This window comes from Rhinoraja longicauda, chromosome 6, assembly GCF_053455715.1.
Source record: "Rhinoraja longicauda isolate Sanriku21f chromosome 6, sRhiLon1.1, whole genome shotgun sequence".
In the NCBI taxonomy this organism is placed as follows: Eukaryota; Metazoa; Chordata; class Chondrichthyes; order Rajiformes; family Arhynchobatidae; genus Rhinoraja; species Rhinoraja longicauda.
Window position 1 is genome coordinate 77,758,607 of NC_135958.1, and position 24,243 is coordinate 77,782,849.

At 43.5% G+C, this 24,243-nt stretch overlaps 1 protein-coding gene across 2 annotated transcripts in view; it reads left to right on the forward strand.

The window, feature by feature from the left end:
• pcyt2 (phosphate cytidylyltransferase 2, ethanolamine) overlaps positions 1-23,728 on the forward strand; it is a 44,848-nt gene extending 21,120 nt beyond the window's left edge. The window contains exons 6-14 of one of the 2 annotated variants that reach the window (XM_078401394.1): positions 1,735-1,779; positions 11,161-11,299; positions 11,402-11,484; positions 17,217-17,294; positions 17,410-17,475; positions 20,671-20,736; positions 21,526-21,565; positions 21,681-21,795; positions 22,164-23,728. In XM_078401394.1, coding sequence (XP_078257520.1) covers positions 1,735-1,779; positions 11,161-11,299; positions 11,402-11,484; positions 17,217-17,294; positions 17,410-17,475; positions 20,671-20,736; positions 21,526-21,565; positions 21,681-21,795; positions 22,164-22,284 — 753 coding nt within the window. In that variant the 3' untranslated portion in view covers positions 22,285-23,728. Of the gene's footprint in view, positions 1-1,734; positions 1,780-11,160; positions 11,300-11,401; positions 11,485-17,216; positions 17,295-17,409; positions 17,476-20,670; positions 20,737-21,525; positions 21,615-21,680; positions 21,796-22,163 lie in introns of both variants that reach the window. The other variant, XM_078401395.1, reaches the window with a different exon arrangement.
• The last annotated feature ends 515 nt before the right edge of the window (positions 23,729-24,243 follow it).

Here is a 24,243-nt window from a genome sequence, read left to right on the forward strand (position 1 = left end):
AGGCATTCATTTATTCTAAAAGGCACAAAGTGTTGTCTTATTTTAGAATCCAGCATCTGTAATTCCTTGTTTCTACATTATCCATTTATTCTGCTGTAATGCAGGTGTTCAGAGTTGCTAACATTGCCCTAACCACACTCTGGTCATTTCTAAATGATTCTGGGCTTTTCCCTCCATTGCTCCACCTGAAAACTTGATCAGATTACGCTCAAAAGGGTGGGGAGAGAAAAGTCATTCTCATTAAAGAGATATTCCTATTGTTTTCGTTACACGTTTAAGGTAAAATTGAGGACCTTGTTGTTGTTGTTGTTCGTCCTTCGGGTTCGAAGATGACCATGACTTCACTTTCAGTTGGAGGATTGGTGACTGTGGGTCCGGAAGTGACTGGTGAGGCCAATCCGGGCCCGGAATGCACGCCCACACGTAGGACACAAGTGGATGGCTGCTGCAGTGGAAGTGGAGGTAGCCCGGACCTTGCACGCGGTGCGTTTCCTCTGGGCCTCTGCAGTGCGTCTGTTCTCTGCTGCACGGGCTCCTGTGGTGAGCTTGCTACGCCAGGTTGGACGGTCCGGAGCAAGAGACTCCCAAGTGCTGAGGTTGATGTCCAAGTCTTTGAGGGACATTTTGAGGCAGTCCTTAAACCGTTTCTTCTGTTCTCCTACTGAGCGCTTGCCCTGACACAGTTCTCCATACAGAAGCGTTTTGGCAGTCGACTCTCGGGCATTCTGACGACATGGCCTGCCCATCTGGCTTGGGCTTTCCGTAGGAGGGTGTGGACGCTGGGGATTCCGGCCTGTTCCAAGACCTCTGTGTCGGGAATTATGTCCTGCCACCTGATGTGAAGGAGTCTACGTAGGCAGTGAAAGTGAAAGTGGTTGAGCTGTTTGGCATGCCTGCTGTAGACAGTCCAAGTCTCACTGGCATAGAGAAGAGCGGTGAGTACCACTGCACGGTAGACCTTCAGCTTGGTGGTAAGGTTGAGTCCTCTCCGCTCCCAAACATTCCCACGGAGTCGCCCAAAGGCAGTGCTGGCCTTGGCAATCCTGTTGTTGACCTCAGCGTCAACCCCATACGAGGACCTTAGTGACTTATACAAAGCTGACCGCGGTACATTTAACAAAGAAAGTACTATTGAATATTGTATTATAGTGCAGATAAAGTTTTATAAATTAACTTGAAAAAATATACTGTTAAGCTAAATATATTATTGTAATTGGGATCATTTAAAAATTTATCTTTTAACTATTAAATATTTATGATGTTACTCAAATGTTTGTGTGTTTGGGATAAGTTAATAAATACATTTAATTGTTTTACAGGCCACACGACTTTTGAACAGTAACTTCCATTTTGTTTTGTTGTCATTGGTGGTTCAGTCCAAATGATTTTTTACTACAGCTTTTAAAATCTTGCCCTCTTAAAAAAGGTCCATGCATAAGCCTGCCTATTCATTCCATGATGAATTATTTGATATTCAAAAGATTAAACTTAATTTGAAACTAAAATGACTTTTATCAGCTCGGATTGATTCTATTGTCAATTTTTTGTTAATGCTGCTTTCAGGTTGGGCAGCACCTGTAGAGAGAGAAAGGGTTAATGCTGTGCGCTCTCCACAGGAATGGATAGAAATAAAATATATTTTTAAATTGGATGAAAATATTATAAACTAGCTTTAATACTATGAAATGATACCTTTTAAAATAAATAACTATTTTCTCTTGACATTCTCTGCAGGAAAAAAATTCAGATTACCAGGAGCACACGGACAACTTTGGCAAGGTATCACTTACATCTTTGTTTCTTATTCCCAGCTGGTACTTTTTGCAAGTGTTTTTCATAAATTATCATAAATCCATGCATATTCTATCAAAACAGAGTGATTTTATTCAACTTTTTAAAATTCCCAATGCCGCGAAAATATCAAAACTCAAATAAAACAATTAAAATAATGCAAACAGAGATAAAATGTAAACAAGGACAGTCAGACTGGTTGGAGAACTGGGAAGTGGGGAGGGATGGAGAAAGAGGGAAAGCAAGCTTTACTTGAAGTTAGAGAAGTCGATGTTCATACCGCTGGGGTTCACTAGGTTAATTCCCAGAATGGCGGGACTGTCGTATGTTGAAAGGCTGGAGCGATTGGGCTTGTATACACTGAAATTTAGAAGGATGAGGGGGGATCTTATAGACAATAGACAATAGGTGCAGGAGTAGGCCATTCAGCCCTTCGAGCCAGCACCGCCATTCAATGCGATCATGGCTGATCACTCTCAATCAGTACCCCGTTCCTGCCTTCTCCCCATACCCCCTCACTCCGCTATCCTTAAGAGCTCTATCCAGCTCTCTCTTGAAAGCATCCAACGAACTGGCCTCCACTGCCTTCTGAGGCAGAGAATTCCACACCTTCACCACCCTCTGACTGAAAAAGTTCTTCCTCATCTCCGTTCTAAATGGCCTACCCCTTATTCTTAAACTGTGGCCCCTTGTTCTGGACTCCCCCAACATTGGGAACATGTTATCTGCCTCTAATGTGTCCAATCCCCTAATTATCTTATATGTTTCAATAAGATCCCCCCTCATCCTTCTAAATTCCAGTGTATACAAGCCCAATCGCTCCAGCCTTTCAACATACGACAGTCCCGCCATTCCGGGAATTAACCTAGTGAACCTACGCTGCACGCCCTCCATAGCAAGAATATCCTTCCTCAAATTTGGAGACCAAAACTGCACACAGTACTCCAGGTGCGGTCTCACCAGGGCCCGGTACAACTGTAGAAGGACCTCTTTGCTCCTATACTCAACTCCTCTTATTGAAACATATAAGATAATTAGGGGATCGGACACATTAGAGGCAGGAAACATGTTCCCAATGTTGGGGGAGTCCAGAACAAGGGGCCACAGTTTAAGAATAAGGGGTAGGCCATTTAGAACGGAGATGAGGAAGAACTTTTTCAGTCAGAGAGTGGTGAAGGTGTGGAATTCTCTGCCTCAGAAGGCAGTGGAGGCCAGTTCGTCGGATGCTTTCAAGAGAGAGCTGGATAGAGCTCTTAAGGATAGCGGAGTGGGGGGAAGGCAGGAACGGGGTACTGATTGAGAGTGATCAGCCATGATCGCATTGAATGGCGGTGCTGGCTCGAAGGGCTGAATGGCCTACTCCTGCATCTATTGTCTATTGTCTATGAGGTGTTGTTCCTCCAATTTGCGTTGGGTCTCACTCTGACAATGGAGGAGGCCCAGGACAGAAACGTCAGTGTGGGTATGGGAGGGGGAGTTAAAGTGTTTAGCAACCGGGAGATCGGGAAGGTTTAGACGGACTGAGCGGAGGTGTTCAGCGAAGCGATCGCCGAGCCTGCGCTTGGTCCTGCTAACAGTGATCTATTATACATTTTCCTTGATCTCCATCCCCTTGGTCTTAGTTTCACACCTTTCACTTCCTTATCTCTACCTCTCCCCTGACTCAGTATGAAACAGGGTCTCGACCCAAAACGTCACCCATTCCTTCTATCCAGAGATGCTGCCTGTTCCGCTGAGTTACTCCAGCATTTTGTGTCTGTCTTCGGTTTAAATCAGCATCTGCAGTTCTTTTCTTGCACAATTAAAATAATGCCCTAGTCGTGTTATTAACAACCATAATATCCAACCAGTTTAAGTATCTTTTATATATTTGTTAGTGAATTAAAGGTAAATAAAAATGAGTGCTACCGCATTTTATGGACCCTTCTTTGTTTTGCAATGGGAAATAGCAATTCAGCGATAAAACAAAGGGGAAAAAAAGAAGATAGAGTAAGCACTGCAAGGCTCAGAAAAGCATTGGCATGCTGCAGAAGACTTGCTTGCCAGTTGCAGCCTGTGTAGATTTTTATCACATCAAGTACCCCTTCATGTCTCTGAAGTTATCACCTGGCCAAATATGTTTAAAGAAAAAACACATAATAAACATTGCAAATTGAATCACGAGTACAAATTACTAGGATTATTGACAATGGTTTTAAATACTAAAGTTATAAATATCCCTTATCCACCAATTTGCTGTAGTGTATATCCATAAGTATGTTGAAACTTATTTCCTGTTTTTTATGTCATGTAATTTATTTACTAAAACAAAGATTGATGGGTCTGGAATGCTGCGTAGGAGGTTTGCTGGACTTTGTTTCATCAGATGACTTATAATAAACCAAGTGCTGGGCGCACTCAGCGGGCCAGGCAGCACCTGTGGAGGGAAATAGATAGACAGTTTTGGGTCGAGACCCTTCTTCAAAACTGAATTGGAAGCTCCCCGCCACTCCAGTCTTGAAGAAGCGTTCCAACCCAAAACGTTTTCCTCCACAGATGCTTTATGGTCTGCTGAGTTCCTCCAGCAGTTTGTGCTTTGCTCAAGATTACAGCATCTGCAGTCTCTTGTGTCTCCGAGTAATTTTTCTAAATATTGCATTCCCATTAGAATCCTAAATACAGAAGAGGTAAAGCCAAAAATATCTTTTGACTATATGGTTGTCATTAGGTATTTCCTTTAAACAATATTTTTGAGTTATTTACTCAGACCATCATCCTGTCTGGTGCATCAGGAGTTACACACAAATTTTGGCTCTGCAATTAGCATCACAATGCTTGTTATTTTGGCCGATGTTCTCATGACACAAGTTGCATTGCATACTGTTACGAGCGGTCTCTCAGAAATGAGGATGACTAGCTTCCACTGGAGATGGCTGATGAGGTCAGTGTGGAACTTGCAAACTTCCTTTGGTGGGGAAGGTTGTGCATGTTGGGTGGGTGAGTGTGTGGGTAGCTTAGTGAATAATGTTCCACTGTTCACACTTGTGTATGCACTTGAGAAAAGGACTTGAGGTTTTCAATGCCATCTCAATGCTCATTTGCATTTCATTTTGAGCCAGGAGTCTCTCACAACATCATTGAATCGTTTAATTTCTCCATTTAGTAAACACTTACCTGTGGTCCATCTCTCAGAAGCATGCAGCAGGGAAAGGGTTGCTGCAGCGTGGGGTTGAGATCTTGATTTTCGAACACTCTTTTCCTCAGGTAGTCAAAGGCTGTGCTGGTGCACTCAAGGCAATAATGAATTTTACCATTGAGTTTTGCTTTCGCCAAGAGGTGGGTCCCAAGCGAAAAGATGTTGCACCCAAAAAAAAGACACAAAGTACTGGAGTAACTCAGCGGTCAGGCAGCATCCCTGGAGAACACGTTTCAGGTCGGGATCCTTCTCCAGTCAGGATTTCACAAAGGGAAAAAGAAGCACAGCATTTCTGAAGAAAGGTGCCAACCCTAAATGTCGTCCATCCTCCAGAGATGCTGCCTGACCCGCTGAGTTACTCCAGCGTTTTATGTCTTTTTTGGTAAACCATCATCTGCAGTTCCTTGTTTCCAGAAATTGCACCCAATCTACTTTTGCCAAGTCCTGTCCTATGATATTGAAATCGGCCTTCTCCCAATTTGGACCTAATTTTCTGGGTCATTCTTATTCCTTTCTTTAATCACGGCGTACCCCGAGTGTGTGTTTGTAGAAAAATGCACGTATCATGATTTTCTGAAACGTTAATCCTTTTTTCCCCATTGAAAGAACCTCCTGTTATAATTAGATATAGAAACATAGAAAATAGGTGCAGGAGTAGGCCATTCGGCCCTTCGAGCCTGCACCGCCATTCAATATGATCATGGCTGATCATCCAACTCAGTATCCCGTACCTGCCTTCTCTCCATACCCCCTGATCCCTTTAGCCACAAGGGCCACATCTAACTCCCTCTTAAATATAGCCAATGAACTGGCCTCAACTACCTTCTGTGGCAGAGAATTCCACAGATTCACCACTCTCTGTGTGAAAAAAACCTTTCTCATCTCGGTCCTAAAAGACTTCCCCCTTATCCTTAAACTGTGACCCCTTGTTCTGGACTTCCCCAACATCGGGAACAATCTTCCTGCATCTAGCCTGTCCAACCCCTTAAGAATTTTGTAAGTTTCTATAAGATCCCCCCTCAATCTTCTAAATTCCAGCGAGTACAAGCCGAGTCCATCCAGTCTTTCTTCATATGAAAATCCTGCCATCCCAGGAATCAATCTGGTGAACCTTCTCTGTACTCCCTCTATGGCAAGAATGTCTTTCCTCAGATTAGGAGACCAAAACTGTATGCAATACTCCAGGTGTGGTCTCACCAATGCCCTGTACAATTGCAGCAGAACCTCCCTGCTCCTATACTCAAATCCCCTCGCTATGAATGCCAACATACCATTCGCTTTCTTCACTGCCTGCTGCACCTGCATGCCTACTTTCAATGACTGGTGTACCACGACACCCAGGTCTCGTTGCATCTCCCCTTCTCCTAATCGGCCACCATTCAGGTAATAGTCTGCTTTCTGTTCTTGCCACCAAAGTGGATAACCTCACATTTATCCACATTATACTGCATCTGCCATGCATTTGCCCACTCACCTAACCTATCCAAGTCACGTTGCAGCCTCCTAGCATCCTCCTCACAGCTAACACTGCCCCCCAGCTTTGAGTCATCTGCAAACTTGGAGATGTTGCATTCAATTCCCTCGTCCAAATCATTAATATATATTGTAAATAGCTGGGGTCCCAGCACTGAGCCTTGCGGTACCCCACTAGTCACTGCCTGCCATTCTGAAAAGGACTCCTACTCTTTGCTTCCTGTCCAGATATAACACATCCACTGGTTCTCCCTTATCCACTCTACTAGTTACATCCTCGAAAAATTCTATAAGATTCGTCAGACATGATTTACCTTTCATAAATCCATGCTGACTTTGTCCAATGATTTCACCACTTTCCAAATGTGCTGCTATCCCATCTTTAATAACTGACTCTAGCATTTTCCCACTACCAATGTTAGACTAACTGGCCTGTAATTCCCCGTTTTCTCTCTCCCTCCCTTTTTGAAAAGTGGGGTTACATTAGCTACCCTCCAATCCTCAGGAACTACTCCAGAATCTAAAGAGTTTTGAAAAATTATCACTAATGCATCCACTATTTCTGGGGCTACCTCCTTAAGCACTCTGGGATGCAGCCTATCTGGCCCTGGGGATTTTTCGGCCTTTAATCCATTCAATTTACCTAACACCACTTCCCGACTAACCTGGATTTCACTCAGTTCCTCCATCTCATTTGACCCCCGGTCCCCTGCTATTTCCAGCAGATTATTTATGTCTTCCTTAGTGAAGACAGAACCAAAGTAGTTATTCAATTGGTCTGCCATGTCCTTGTTCCCCATGATCAATTCACCTGTTTCTGACTGCAAGGGACCTACATTTGTTTTAACTAATCTTTTTCTCTTCACATATCTATAAAAGCTTTTGCAGTCAGTTTTTATGTTCCCTGACAGTTTTCTTTCATAATCTATTTTCCCTTTCCTAATTAAGCCCTTTGTCCTCCTCTGCTGGACTCTGAATTTCTCCTAGTCCTCTGGTAGGCTGCTTTTTCTTGCTAATTTGTACGCTTCATCTTTTGTTTTGATACTATCCCTAATCTCCCTTGTTAGCCACGGTTGCACTACCTTCCCTGATTTATTCTTTTGCCAAACTGGGATGAACAATTGTTGTAGTTCATCCATGCGGTCTTTAAATGCCTTCCATTGCATATCCACCGTCAACCCTTTAAGAATCAAATGCCAGTCTATCTTGGCCAATTCACGCCTCCTGCAGATGCATTCCTGCAGGGGGTTTTCCCTGCATTTTCACAGTCAATGGGCAATGGAATTCTGACTGTATTCTAGGCAGAGGAACAATGGTTGTTTTAATTAACTGTTAATGCATATTACACTGTTTGATATACAGTCTCAATAGAAGCGATTGCCTTGTCAGTTTGCAAAGCAAATCCTTTAATTGTACCAGCTGCGTGCAATCATTGTCCTTGGCACATTACTTCTATGGATACATTTTCTGATTTATTTATTTTTCATATAAATTTTCAAGGAGCAAATTTTAATTCCATATCTCACATTTTTTGGTGGTGATTTGTGAATTCCATAAGGACAGTCATCCAAACTCAGAGTTATAGTCACTATCGCTGCGCCACTGGACGGTCACGGTGGTGCAGCGGTAGAGTTGCTGCCTTACAGTGAATGCAGCGCCAGGTTCGATCCTGACTATGGGTGCTGTCTGTGCGGAGTTTGTACGTTCTCCCCGTGACCTGCATGGGTTTTCTCTGAGATCGGTTTCCTCCCACACTCCAAAGACATGCAGGTTTGTGGGTTGTGGGAAAGAAAACTGCAGATGCTGGTTTAAATTGAAGGGAAACACAAAATGCTGGAGTAACTCAGCGGGTCAGGCAGCATCTCTGGAGAGAAGGAATGGGTGACGTTTCTTCGAAGGGTCTCGTCCCGAAAAGTCAGCCATTCCTTCTCTCCAGAGATGCTGCCTGACCCGCTGAGTTACTCCAGCATTTTGTGTGTACCCCAGGTTTGTAGGTTAATTGGCTTGCTAAATGTAAAAAATGCCCCTAGTGGGTGTAGGATAGTGTTAATATGCAGGGATCGCTGGTCGGCGCAGACCCAGTGGGCCGAAGGGCATGTTTCCACGCTGTATCTCTAAACTATCCCCAAATGCTCATCATGGACACTTCCACTATTTGCCCAGCTTCACTCACCTCATTTCATGCCCCTTATCAGGTAGGATGATCCACTACTCATTGGCTCAAATAGTTCTCCTGGGCCCACCCCCTGCACACCCATCAGGTAAAGATGATCCCAGTTATACTAATTTCACACAAAGGTGATCAAAGTTAATACTGGGTAAGTTAAAATCCCCTACTACTGTAGCCTAGTTGCTCCTACACCTCTCTGTGGCGTGTCTACATATCAACTCCTCTATCTCCTGCTAACTGTTGGGAGGCTTGTAGTATACCCCAACAAAGTGATCGCACTTTTTATTTTTAAGCTCTAACCATGTGGCCTCATTTGAAGAGTCTTCTGAGACATCCTTCTTAATAACTGCTGCGACGGTCTCTTTAATCAATATTGCAATGTTCCGTCCTCTTTTACTTCCTCCACCATCTACCTACCTGATTCTTTTATACCCTGGATTGCTGCCAGAACTGCCTTTCTAGTAACTATGTCTCTGCGATTACAAGAATATCATATTCCCGTGTGTTGATCAACGCTCTAAGTTTTCACTTGGGGCCTTAAAAGAAGTGCTTGTGAAGTAGTTGATGAATTGGTTTTAATTTTCAAAAAGTACTGGAAACAGAAAGTTGGAAACTACGGGCCAATTAGCTTGACATCTGTCACAGGAGAAATACGACAAGTAACCACAACATATGTAATAGGAGAGCACTTACAAATATTAGGGCTAATATGGCTTCATGTAAAGGGAATCATGCTCAACCAATTTATTGGAGTTCTTTAATGTGTTGTGGATAAAGGGGAACTGGTAAATGTACTAAACTCACCTAAAGGCATTTGATCTATGATTATTGCTGGTGTGAGAGGTAGAAAGAGGGATGAGATCCTGCAAAATGAGTTTAGGGAATTAGGTAGAGGTGAAAAAGTAGGACTTCCAGGGTCTTTATCTCAGGATATTCCCCTGTGTTTCGTGCTAGTGAGGGTAGAAATATGAAGGAAGGCCAGGAGAGCGTGTGGCTAAACAGGAAGAGCTGGTTATCTAAAATTGTTGAATTCAAACTTAGAAACATAGAAAATACGTGCAGGAGGAGGCCATTTGGCCCTTCGCGTCGGCACCGCCATTCATTGTGATCATGGCTGACCATCCACAATCAGGTACCCTTGCCTGACTTCTCCCCTTATCCCTTGATTCCGGGGAGAATTGTTGAGTCCTGAAAATTGGAGCGTGACAATTGTCTAGAAATGACAAAAGAATTAGCACCATGAAACAGCTTATTTCAAATCTTCCGATGACAGTTTAACGCAATTGTAGTATTACATTTAACTTGGCATCATGTTAGACGCAAACATTGTGGGCCGAAGGGCCTGTTCCTATGCTGTGCTGTTCTACAGTTCTATGTACACTGATCCTCAATTATAATATAGATACATAACCTGCTTTTTGTGAGTTTTAAAGTTTCTGTAAGATAGATATATGTCTTAATCAGGGAATGCCACCAGTTGGCTTGGTACTAATCCAAGAAATATCCTTGACAGAAGAAGGAAACAAGATAAAGGGGAGGGTTGTCACCGCACCATATTTGTTCATCTCCTTGTAGCCCATGAAAATAACTAACCATTGCATGAAAATATTCTTACCTTAACATGTCACTAGTCTTTTGGGGAAATGGCACAGGAATATTTAGGTCATAAGTTCTGCAGTGTGCAATGAATAAAGTGCAGGTAGAACCTAATTTATAATTATCGTGCATTCATAGAAAATCTATTCTTCACTTTACCTAAAAGCTGCAGGCTGCCATTTTGAAATCTGATGTATAGTTTTGTTAAATCTTCTTGGATCAGTTACAAAATAAAATCGGTTCCCAAATGACCTACAAAGATGCCTTAGTAAAAACGTTCTGATGTTATTGTATACATTATCCAGAGCAGTAGTTGGCCAATGCAAAACTCCAGGTTCAGATTTCTTTCTGAGGTCTAAAAGCATTGCTTCATCTTCCATGTTAACATGAGTAACAACGTCCAAGACTGTGACACAGTATACCTTTTGGAATTCTGTACAACTTTTCAAAAGTTGTTTAATGTTCCTCCCTTTGATCGTCACAACTGGGGTTTTAATGAATCTCAAACTTTAGATCATAAGTAATCGGAGTCAATTTATTACCAACAAGCTGGATGCCATTCCAGTATTGTGGAAGGGAGAAAATATGGTGTTTTAAAAGAAAATCACTTAATTTGTTCCAGTGATATATGTTCTGTTGCAAATTGGAAATAATTCATAAAGACTGAAATGTGCAAGGGCAAGAATAAAGAAATGCTTTCATCTTGTTGAGCACATTCAGAACACTATGTTCGTCAGCTTTAGAACCAAGATCACACTGCTTAGTTAAAGTTAAAGTAAAAACTTGATACTCTTGGATTTACTTTTGAGTTGTAATTTAGTCCACATTTCAGGATCGCACCCGGGTCTCAGGCAGCAACTCTATCGCTGCGCCTCTGTGCCACTTCAGGTGTTTACAGTTGATGTTAATTTTGCATTCACTGCGAGTTTCTTAAATTTTGTTTTCTTTCTCAAAGGGACCGAAAGGTCACAGCCCATGGACTGGAGTGTCTCAGTTTTTACAGACCTCTCAAAAAATTATTCAATTTGCATCTGGAAAAGAGCCTCAGCCGAATGACACTATAATCTACGTGGCAGGAGCATTTGATTTGTTCCGTATCCTTACTGATTAATCTTGTTCGGAGTTTGATGCTTGCATAATTTATGGGACCATAAAACAGCACTATCAATTTTTTTATTCCTTTACAATTCATAAAGATATTGGTCATGTAGACTTTCTCGAAAGTGTGTACAAGTTGGCAGAGAGGCCTTATGTTATTGTTGGTCTGCATTTTGATCAGGTAAGTACAGTTTACTCAATTTTGATGTGTATTTTTGAGAGTATATTCCTGGGTCATTTATTTCTTAAAGCCGTAATAAATTTCTGCGGGAAAGTTAGCACTTCCGCCGATGTGGAAATGCTTTGCGGTTCATGCATTAAATTTTACTGTGCATCAGTTGTATCACCGGTTTTAAGTTTAGTTTAGTTTAGAGATTCAGCATGGAAACAGGCCTTTCGGTCCACCGTGTCCGCACCAACCACCGATCCCCGCACACTAACACTATCCTACACACGCCAGGGACAATTTTACGTTTATACCAAGCCAATTAACCCATGAACATGTACGTCTGTGGAGTGTGGGAGGAAACTGAAGATCTCAGAGAAAACCCACGCAGGTCACAGGGAGAATGTACAGATAGCACAGATGTTCAGGATCGAACCCGGCTGTAAGGCAGCAGCTCTACCCAGTCCAGGTATTGTCATTTTATGGTACCCTTTAAATGATTATTAATTGAAATATGAGATTCCAATATTTTGCCATGCTTTGCTTTAGAGTTAGATGTTGTTGTTCGTCCTTCGGGTTCGAAGATGACCATGACTTCACTTTCAGTTGGAGGATTGGTGACTGTGGGTCCGGAAGTGACTGGTGAGGCCAATCCGGGACCGGAAGACACGCCCACACGTAGGACACAAGTGGATGGCTGCTGCAGTGGAAGTGGAGGTGGCCCGGGCCTTGCGCACGGTGCGTTTCCTCTGGGCCTCTGCAGTGCGTCTGTTCTCTGCTGCACGGGCTCCTGTGGTGAGCTTGCTATGCCAAGTTGGACGGTCCAGAGCAAGTGACTCCCAAGTGCTGAGGTTGATGTCCAAGTCTTTGAGGGACACTTTGAGGCAGTCCTTAAACCTTTTCTTCTGTCCTCCTACTGAGCCCTTGCCCTGACACAGTTCTCCATACAGAAGCTGTTTTGGCAGTCGACTCTCAGGCATTCTGACGACATGGCCTGCCCATCTGGCTTGGGCTTTCCGTAGGAGGGTGTGGACGCTGGGGATTCCGGCCCGTTCCAAGACCTGTGTCGGGAATTTTGTCCTGCCACCTGATGTGAAGGAGTCTGCTTAGGCAGCTCAAGTGAAAGTGGTTGAGCTGTTTGGCATGTCTGCTGTAGACAGTCCAGGTCTCACTGGCATAGAGAAGAGTGGTAAGTACCACTGCACGGTAGACCTTCAGCTTGGTGGTAAGGCTGAGTCCTCTCCGCTCCCAAACATTCCCACAGAGTCGCCCAAAGGCAGCGCTGGCCTTGGCAATCCTGTTGTTGACCTCAGCGTCAATGTTCACCACTCGCGAGAGTGTACTACCCAGATAGGTAAAGCTGTCGACTGCCTGTAGATTCTGCCCCTTCACCGTGATGGGTTGTTCCTGGTAGGACTTTCCAGGCGCGGCCTGGTACATAACTTCAGACATTTTGGTGCTAATGGAGAGACAAGTTGTCACAGGCCTGTGAGAAGCAGTCCACTTCATGCTGCATCTTCTGCTCTGTGCTGGCATTGAGGGCGCAGTCATCGGCAAACAAGAAATCTCTGATGATGGTCTCCTTCACCTTTGTAACAGCTTGCAGGCGCCTGAGGTTGAACAGCCTGCTGTCAGTCCTGTACCTGATGTGTATTCCATCCTGGCAGTCACGGAAGACATCAGTCAGCATGGCAGAGAAGACCATACTGAAGAGTGTAGGGGCAAGAACATAACCTTGCTTCACGCCGTTTGTCACTGGAAAGGCTTCCGACTCGACTCCATCATCTAGCACTTTCACCATCATGCCGACATGGAACTGCCGGACAATCGTGATGAACTTGCTGGGACAGCCAAACCTGCATTATCTTCCACAAGCCACCTCTGCTGACAGTGTTGAAGGCCTTTGTCAGATCGACGAAGATCACGAACAGGTCGCTGTGCTGCTCTTGGCATGTTTCCTGGAGTTGGCGTGCAGCAAATATGTCGACAGTTCCACGCCCAGCACGGAAATCGCATTGGCTTTCTGGAAGGAGACCCTGCTCAAGGTGTTGAATGAGACAGAGCAGGATGCGAGCCAAGATCTTCCCAGCTATGGACAGGAGGGAGATGCCTCGATGATTGTCGCAAGACTGGCGGTTGCCTTTCCTCTTGTAGATGTGGACTATGCTGGCATCTTTCAGTTGTTGTGGGACCTTCCCTTCATTCCATATGGACTGGAAGAGTTGAGTCAGCTTCTGCATCATGACAGGGCCTCCTGCTTTGTACATTTCAGCAGGAATTGCATCTGATCCTGGTGCTTTGCCACATGAAAGTTGCTTGATGGCCTTTGTGAATTTTTCCGTCAGGATTCAGGATATCTTTATTTGTCATCCAAAAAACAAGTTTTTTGGACGAAATTTCGTAACCCACAGTCCAACAATAAGAGCAATAAAATAAGCAAATTACACAACCCCAACCAACACAAAACCCCCAAAAAAGAAACATCCATCACAGTGAGTCTCCTCCAGTCCCCTCTTCACTGTGATGGAAGGCCAGAATGTATTTTTTCTTCCCCTGCCATCTTCTCCCGCGGTCAGGCTGGTGTCGTTGCCACGTTCCAATCCGCGCCGGACGGTGAAATGTCCGCAGCGGGCCGACCCAAGCCCCGCGATCCATGGCGGGCGAACACGCTGCCGCTGCACGTCGGGGCGGTCGGGGCTCCCGACATTGAAGCCCCCGCCGAGCAGAGAAAATCCCGCGGCCTATTTCAGGCCGCGCCAGACGGTGAAATGTCGGCGGCGGGCCGACCCAAGCCCCGCGATCCGGGGCGGGCGAACACGCTGCCGCTGCCGGAGCTCCCGATGTCGGCATCCACGCGGCCCGAGCCTAAGGCGAGTCGCAGCCGCTCCCGCAGCCTCCGAGGACGCCCGGCTCCGCTGATGGTAAGTCTGGTCTGCGAACCAGAGCCCCAGGTGGTCCCGGGTGGAGGCCGCCGGCTCCAGGAGTTGGGCCGATGGTAGGCCGCAGCAGGAACGGAGAACCGACCCAGAAAACAAAGGTCGGGTCTCCGTTCGGAAGGGACACATTTACAAATTTACAGTTCCCCCCCTCCCCCCCACACACACACATAGTACACAACCACAAAACACGACATCACATCTACAATTAAGACCAAAAAAAACACAAAGGCAAACGGACCGAGGGTAAGCCGCAGCTGCTAGGGCAGCGTCGCCATTACGGGAGGTTGTCAAGGTCCTGGTTGAACGCTTGGTGTCGTGACTGTCTGCGTAGCCCTGGATTTCATCGGCATTCTTGCTATACCATGCGTCCTGCATATCATGGAGTTTCTTCTGTACTTTTTGTCTTGTGCTGGCAAAGGCATCTTTCTTTGCTTGTGACTTGGGGTCGTTCTGGTGTGCTCTGAACAGTTGGTGTTTCTCTGATAGCGGTGCCTGTATCTCTTCATCGTTCTCGTCAAACCAGTCCATGTTTCTGCGGGATGCTGGCCCGAGGTGTTCGTGGACGATGGAGTAGACTGCATCTCTGAAGGCCACCCACTGTTCATCAATGCTGCCCTGGTCATCATGGGGTGTGTCCACCAGCTTGCCATCAAGGTCTCTGGAGATTTCTTCTGCAACTTTGCTGCTCTTCAGCTTGGAGACGTTGAGCCTCTTTGCAGTCTTCTGACCTTGGGGTCTTCTCATGGGCACGATGCGAAGCTTGAGTTTGGACACGATGAGGCGATGATCAGTCCAGCAGTCGGCACCACACATGGCCTTTGTCACTCTCACGTCCTGCCTGTCCCTCTTCCTGGTGATGACATAATCAATCAGATGCCATTGCCTGGAGCGCGGGTGTATCCAAGATGTCTTTTTTACGGGTGGGGAGGCAGAAGAGTGTGTTGGTGATGACTAGGTCATGTGAGGCACACATCCTTAGGAGTAGCACGCCGTTGCTGTTGCACTTGCCGGTGCCGTGTCTTCCAATGATCCCTTCCCAAGTCTGGTGATCTGTCCCCACTCTGGCGTTGAAGTCCCCGAGGACAATAAGCTTCTCTGACTGTGGGACTGCTGCAATGAGGGCGTCGAGTTCTTCATAGAACTTATCTTTGATATCATCCGGGTTGGTCATTGTTGGGGCATATGCACTCTTCTTGTTTCCAAGTGGGAGTTGAAGTGTCATCAGGCGATCATTGATGCCCTCTGGAAGCCTGGCAAGTTTTCGGGCAAGGTGGGATCTGATGGCGAATCCAACGCCTGCCTCTCGCCGTTCAGCGCTGCTGCGACCACTCCAAATGAAGGTGTACCCACCACCAAGTTCTGAGAGCTGACCCTTGTCTGCAAGGCGAGTTTCACTGAGTGCTGCTATGTCCACGTTGTAGCGAGCTAGTTCTTTGGCGACCAGTGCAGTTGTTCTTTCTGGTCTATCTGCCTTGATGTTATCCAGCAGGGTTCGCACGTTACACGTGCCGAGGTTCAGCACCTTCAACTGCTTCACTTCAACTGGCCAAGGTGAAGTGAAGCAGGCTATGTTTGAGGCACCTTTTCTAGCCCCTTCCTCCAAGGAGGTGAGCAGAGCGAATCCTAAAGAGGGCTGCTCAGACACCCGGTGGGCTGCCGAACTCCACTGCTGCTTCGGTCCAGTAGAGAGCAACCCTATGCCCTGGGCCGCCTGTGTGCAGGTTTGTGACTGCAGCTTCCAGTGTATCCACACCTGCTGCTTCGCCACTCTCCCATCGCCACAGGACTTGAGGTTGCACGGTATGGGGTTGAAGTCATGACTTACGCTTGACTTGGATTTAAGTGAGGGGGAGTTGCGCAGATCGTCGGCCTCACTCTCCCGTCCTGGCCTATCGGGTTCCAGCAGCAAGACATAGTCGAGACGGCTGGGGACAGGTCAGGATGCAGTGGATGGTCAGAAGTGTCCTACGTATCTCACTCTGCCCTGTTTGCGCTCCACGACGCTTTGCTGGGATCGTCTTTCTGCCCGTTGAACCTTCTGGTGGTTTCCTCTGCGCAATCCGCCAAACCCAGGCTTCACATGCTAGGTAGACAAGCCCTAAAGCCGCTGGAACCAACGACTTGCCGACTGTACATGTGGCATGCACACAAGACAGTGGAGACATCGTGGGGGCGGGGTCGTCCAACTCACGTACAAGTCCCATTTAGGACTTTCCCACTGCCCAGAGTTAGGGGCTAGTGGAATCAAGGGATATGGGGAGAAGGCAGGCACGGGGTATTGATTGGGGACTATCAGCCATGATCACAATGAATGGTGGTGCTGGCTCGAAGGGCCGAATGGCCTCCTCCTGCACCTATTTTCTATGTTTCTAAATGTTGAAGTAATCTATGAACTCTTCTGACTAGAGACATGGATGTTGGGTGGGCTCATGTAGACATATGGATATTAAAATACAGTATAAAATGTGTGAAATATTAGCCTGCAGTAACTAACAGTTTTATTGACCTACCACCAGTGCATTGAATAGGAGGAAACTGCATGATTGGGCAGGAATTGTAATGTGGATTAAGTCAATAAATTATGGGCGTGTTGCATGTTATGCCAGGACATGTTTTTCTCTGGAACTTTTCTCTTTGTCTCTTTTCATCGTGTTTTATCTCTCGTTGCTCAGCAAGTTTGGGGTAACCTAAACGCTTTGCCTTCTGCCATCATGGATGAGTGCTTGATTGTACTTCTTAGATCGTCCGATCTAAGCTTGAAACGTGAGAATTTACTTTTTTTTAAAATCAAACAACGTGCTTTTGCAGGAAGTCAACCGATACAAAGGCAAGAATTATCCAATAATGAATGTACATGAAAGGACACTCAGTGTACTTGCCTGCAGGGTGAGTACTGAGATTTGACCAATTCTTTCTTCAATTGCACTACAAATGTTAGCATACAATGATTCTACATTTTACTGACACATTTTTGTGTTTCTTTAATTTATTTTCCTTTCAGTATGTCTCTGAAGTTGTCATTGGAGCTCCGTATTCTGTCACTGCAGATTTGGTGGATCACTTTAAGGTATGATTAATTCAACTGAAGATTGTGTCACATTAAATTGACTGCATAATATTCCACCTAATACTTTCTTCCCTCTACAAACTCTTTGTCATGATGGCTGGTAGGTACCTTTTGAAAATATATTTGTAAAGGGAATTTAAATATTTTTAAATGCAATTTCTTTCTTCCTGTTTGTGAACTCGTATATAATTTCCATCCAAAGTCATCTCAATCATTATACATAGTATAAGAAAATAACTGCAGATGCTGGTACAAATCAAAGGTATTTATTCACAAAATGCTGGAGTAACTCAGCAGGTCAGGCAGCATCTCAGGAGAGAAGGAATGGGTGACGTTTCGGGTCGAGACCCTTCCTCAGACTGATGTCAGGGGTGCGGGACAAAGGAAGGATATAGGTGGAAACAGGAAGATAGAGGGAGATCTGGGAAGGAGGAGGGGAAGAGAAGGACAGAGGAACTATCTAAAGTTGGAGAAGTTTATACAATCATTATACAAAGCGAAGGTATCACAAAATGCTGGAGTAACTCAGCAGGTCAGGCAGCATCTAGGAGAGAGGGAATGAATGGGTGACGTTTCGGGTCGAGACCCTTCTTCAGACTCAATCATTATACATATACAACAAACAATATAATCCAATTATAGGGGAGCTCCTTTATATAATTTGACCTTAAAGTATAAAGATTGGGGTGGAACAGTGGTAGAGTTGCTGCCTTATAGCGCCAGGGACCTGGCTTAGATCCCGTCTACGGGTGCTGTCTACGGAGTTTATACGTTCTCCCGGTGACCGCGTGGGATTTCGATTTCCTCCCACACTCAAGTTGGACAGAATTGTAGGTTAATTGGCTTGGTATAAATGTAAAAATATTGTCCTTAGTGTGTATAGGATAGTGTTAATGTGTGGAGATCGCTAGTCGGTGCGGACCCGGTGGGCCGAAGGGCCTGTTGTTGCGCTGTATCTCTCAACTAAACTAACCTATAAAGCAAAGATAGACACAAAAAGCTGGAGTAACTCAGAGGGTCAGACAGCATCTCTGGAGAAAAGGATTGGGTGACGTTTTGAGTCGGAACCCTTCCCGAAACGTCACGTATTCCTTTTCTCCAGAGATGCTGTCTGACCCACTGAGTTGCTCCAGCTTTTTGCGTCTATTTTCGGTCTAAACTAGCATCTGCAGTTCCTTCCTAAACTATAAAGCATAACTGTGAACTCTTAAAATGTCAGTGCGTTGTACAATAACTGGCTAACAAAATAATCACAGCAACTTGCTCTGCCAGCAGTTTTAAAGGAAATCAATTAATCAGTTTTTCCCAATACCTTGCCTCTTCTCTATTTCATTGTCTGTAACCCAAATGGGCCACTGGAGGGCATACAGTAAGACATCTACAAAAACATCATTATTGCTGTGACCAGTGCTGCAGTCTCTAAAATAAATACCTTTTTTTTTATTGTCAGAAAACCTTTGTTGTCTTGCCTGGAGCACATATAACACTTTGTTTTATCATGCAATTCTTTAATCCAAGATTTCATAAAACATTCAGCTGCTTGTTATCTTTGTGAGAAAGAAAACCTTACTCTGCAAAATCATGTTTTGCCATAAGAATAACAATCCAGCTAAACCATATCAATGTTTCCATATATTGCAGCAGGAAAATGTTTGTATTTTGTTTAATGAAATAAAATTTACGCTGGAGATGAAGTAATCTTGAAAAAAAAACTTTATATCTTACCAATATTGGTATACAAAACAAAAGGAAATGTGCATCAGAGGAGCTGAAAATATCTGATCATTCTTCAAATGCCTCCTATTCTGTGGCATGCATTTGAGATTTTGGGGATGGCCAAGGAAATATAATTTGGTGAAATAATGTGCTGGGATCCTCAGTTGTGATTTGGATTGCTTACACTGAATTCTTCCATTGCGAAAAGAGAGCACATTAATATGGTTAAGCGCCCCAAGGAAGTTCACAGGAGCATTATCAAAGGACTTGGGTTTAGGGTGAGAGGACATAGGTTTAAGATGAAAAGGGAAAGATCTAATAGGAACCTGAGGGGTAACTTTTTTTACACAAAGGGTGGTAGGTATAGGGAACGAATTGCCGGAGGAGGTAGTTGAGGCAGGTACTGTCATAACATATCAGAGAGCTTTGGACAAGTTCATGGATAGGATAGGTTTAGAGGGTTATTGGCCAAGTGCGGGCAGCTGGAACTAGTGTAGATGGGACATGTTGATCGGCGTGGCCAGGTTGGGCTGAAGGGCCTGTTTCCACGCTGTATCAATTGAATTTCACCTTAGGTTGCACATGTGAACCTTCTGGTTATTATTTTCATAGCCTTGCACCAAGGATTTTGTTCCGGCATTATTTCATTAGGTTTAAGGTTTAAAGTTTATGTTATTGAAGACCATTTAAATTTACAGGATGGAAAGTTAGATAGTTACAGTTAGATAGAGCTCTAGGGGCTAGTGGAATCAAGGGATATGGGGAGAAGGCAGGCACGGGGTATTGATTGGGGACGATCAGCCATGATCACAATGAATGGCGGTGCTGGCTCGAAGGGCCAAATGGCCTCCTCCTGCACCTATTTTCTATGTTTCTATGGATGATGTAAAAAATTATCCCATCTTCAAACCCTCAAAGAATCTTAAATATTTTGTTTCCTAGCTGTGAGGATGGAAAAAAAGGAATATGAAAAGATTAGTGACATCAAAGAACATCCCCTTTCTATCCCCTGTCCATATGTATTGTATTGTATTGCACTGTCTAATTGTATTGTATTGTATCGTATTGTACTGCACTGTCATCCCGTCTATATGTTTTGCATTATGCCCCCCGGAGGCACTCTGTTTCGTTCCATTCGTTGCATGATCTGTAAGGAGTGGAATGACAAATAAACTAAACTAAACTAAACTTGAGCCTTGAAGCTCCAGACCAAATCCAAATTGTTTGCTGTTCTAACTAATATATTCATTGTGAAATGAAGAATAAATTGCGAACTGCTTGTTAGTGGCCAAAAGGGATATAAAATGAAACGGGCATTTTGTAGTCATAATTAATCACTGTAACGACTTGAGAACTCTCTTTTTTTTGAGAACTAATTCCTTTTCTCCAGAGATGCTGCCTGGTCCAGCTTTTTGTGTCTGTCTTTGGTTTAAACCAGCATCTGCAGTTCCTTCCTACACACTTTTTTTTCTTCTACAGGTTGACTTGGTCTGTCACGGTAAAACAGAAGTAATGGCCGATAAGGATAATTCAGATCCATATGCGGTAAGTGAAGATTTTTCTCTGTAATACACTAATAAGTATCAGTATGCAAATTTAGAACTCTTTTTACTAATACACACGCATAATGCCTCAATAAATTATCTGATAAAATCATCAACAGGGGAAAGCTGCTAGGAACCATTATTTGAGAAATCAAATTTGAAAAAAAATTCCGTTTACTTTTTTGTGTTTTTAGCCTTGTTTTGATGGTATCTGCAGCACATTAATTATTTGGGAATTATGTCAATATCAGTGTTCATGTGCAACTGTGGGATGGATGGCTTTTAAAAGTTAACAAGATGTACCTTTATGTCGGGGCGGCACAGTGGCGCAGCAGTAGAGTTCCTGCCTTACAGCACCAGAGACCCAGGTTCATCTTGACTACGGGTGCTGTCTGTACGGATTTTTTAACATTCTCCCTGTGACCACATGGGTTTTCTCCGGGTGCTCCGGTTTCCTCCCATACTCCAAAAACGTACAAATTTGTCGGTTGATTGGCTTCTGTAAAATTGTAAATTGTCCGTAGTGTGTTGGATAGTGCTAGCGTTTGGGGTGATAGCTGGTCGGCGTGGACTCGATGGGCCGAAGGGCCTGTTTCCGCGCTGTATCTCTAAAGTCTAAAAGTCTATATTAAATGGTAATGGAAAACATCACATCCTCAATGAATTTATCATGAAGTGATAATTTTAGCTTAAACTTGCAAGTGAAATTATTGTGGATCTTAAATTATGTCTGTGACCTGCACTTTCAGTTTTCTTTTTTTTTTTTCTGATTTCATCTTTTTACTTGAAGGAACCTAAAAGACGCAACATCTTCAAAACCATCCACAGTGGTAATGATCTCACTACAGACCACATTGTGCAAAGAATAATTAAGAACAGGTAATAAAATTAGATTTATTTTCTGCTCCTGTTGCCCATTTCCTTTCTACCTCTGTTTTACTTCAGGTGGAAAAATCCTGGCCTCAGGTGCTGTCGGTGAGGAGTTTGAACGTTCTCCCTGCGACGGTGTGGGTTTCCTCCGGGTGCTCCGATTCTCTCCCACATCTCAAAGGACGTGCAGGTTTGCAAGTTAATTGGCCTCTGTAAATTTGTCACGAGTGTGGACAAGTAATGGATGAGAAAGTGGGAACTAGTGTAAACGGATGATCATAGAAAATAGGTGCAGGAGTAGGTCATTCGGCCCTTTGAGCCAGCACCGCCATTCAAAATTATCATGGGTGATCATCTGAAATCAGTACCCCGTTCCGGCTTTTTCCCCCCATATCCCTTGACTTCCCTTAACCCTAGGATCAGTGGGCCTAAGGGCCTGTTTCCGAGCTATATCACTAAAGTAATGTAGGTCAACTTTTTGAGCAATTAATGGGTGTTATATGTTCTTTGCTCAGATCTTTGAACATATTTTCTTTTATTCCTTTCTTTTGTTTAAAGGTTACAATTTGAGGCAAGAAACCAAAAGAAAGAAGCGAAAGAGCTGGCTGCAATAGAGGCAAACAAGAAGAGAGCCGATGAACAAATGAAAGAAATCCCAGAGGAAGAACATTGTCTGTAGAGCGATCCTGGCACGCCACGCGATTGGGATGGGCATTTACATCAGTACACTAAATCTAATGAATCGTCTTACTTCAGCACTGTTTTTTATTATGTTTACCAGATTTTAGTATCTCAGATTTGCAGTGGGTTTGCTTGGCAAAAAAAAAATATGAATAGTAGTTTTAATTTAAAATTATGGGATGCACGAAAGGTATGGTCTAAACATATGAGAGTACTAAACCAGCTGCTTGTAAGTTGTACAGTTGGTTAGTGAATGTGTTTACAGTGCAGTAAAAACTTATTAAGTATATAATTTAAAATTACATATTCTATATTCAGTTCATTGAATGTAAAAGATCCGATATTGTAGACTTTTCACAAGATGTATTACACTTAAAAGGCGATTTGATTTTATTTATGTATCATGCTGCTTTTCTATTTATAAAGGTATTTTAAGGTGCAATTGAAAATTGAGACAGTTTTAATGTTTACTAACAAAACAACAGTCAACAATCGATTTGCAGATAAGAAGCCGCAGTTTATTTTTTAATTTCCTCTATTCACAGTGCAGGAAGCAATTTCAAATCTTTAAGTTTGTTTAATAAAAACTTGAACTTTAATGGGTACCTCACCACTGCTCCCAGTCCCCGGCCAAAAGATAACCCTCGGTGGTTTAAAGAATAACTTGGCACTGATGGAACTTTTGATTCATTTTTTCCTTTGCATAAGCAGTAGTTCTGATTATTGCTATAGTTCTGACTCGTGTATGATGCACACTATGTATTTTGGTAATTATTATTTCAGGGGACCACACAGCACTTCAATAGAAGTCTGCAAAACATACTGTCCAATAAATTCTAGTTACTCGTATAAACAATGGTATGGTAAATATATTAGAAATATTCTAATTTTCTTTTAACAACGGTTTAAAGAAAATAAAAGTTCAAAATTTCTGCATTTTTCTTTAGATCTGGTTTGTATTCCATAACTTAGCAATGTAAATAGCTTGAACAAATTTCTTGCTCTGAAGGTTCATCTAATTAGAAGTTATGGTATACCATTTAATGTAATTTCCTTTTGAATTTTACATTTCCACTTAATTTTCAACATCTCCTTTCAATAATTAAGTGAAAATTACTAACATTGAGAACTAGTGGGCTATGCAACTGAGCCAATGACACTGTAACTAACGTCAGGGTATAATTTTAATTTGTGTCATGAGATATTCAGCCCAGGCAAAAGTAAATAATATTTGTTGTTTTTCCCTTTGCATACTGTGAGAATTTTTTTTGTGTGATGATTATGTTCTGTAAATTTGTTTACCATTGTTCTACTTTGTTTCATTTTTTGTTTCATTTAAAGATCTTATTTTATGTTTAACTCCAAAGTTATACTTTTATGAATGTATGTCCTGACAAACCTGCGTCCATAAAGCTTTGAAATTAAATGTCAACTTCACACCAGTTGTGATTTAAGAGAAGTCTCTTATCTAATAGTAAACATTGATGTAAATCAACAAATAAACCAGTGCTCATTTTGCGTGGTATGGTTTTGAATTAGCATGGTGCTGACTTCAGAAATCATCGCAAATATCTAACGTTAATGTGCTTTCCTGAGCATTTTTCATTAATGTTTTGTTTCTCAAGCAATCTTTGCATGGAAATTTTATTTGCATTACCATGACTTTCTTTCGTGTAGGAAAATAACTGCAGATGCTGGTACAAATCGAAGGTATCACAAAATGCTGGAGTAACTCAGCAGGTCAGGCAGCATCTAGGAGAGAGGGAATGGGTGACTTTTCGGGTCGAGACCCTTCTTCAGACCCTTTCACGACCCGAAACGTCACCCATTCCTTCTCCTAGATGCTGCCTGATCTGCTGAGTTACTCCAGCATTTTGTGTCTACCTTCAATTTAAACCAGTATCTGCAGTTTTTTTTCCTACACTGCCTGCCACTCCACTGCGATTTCTCCTCAAGG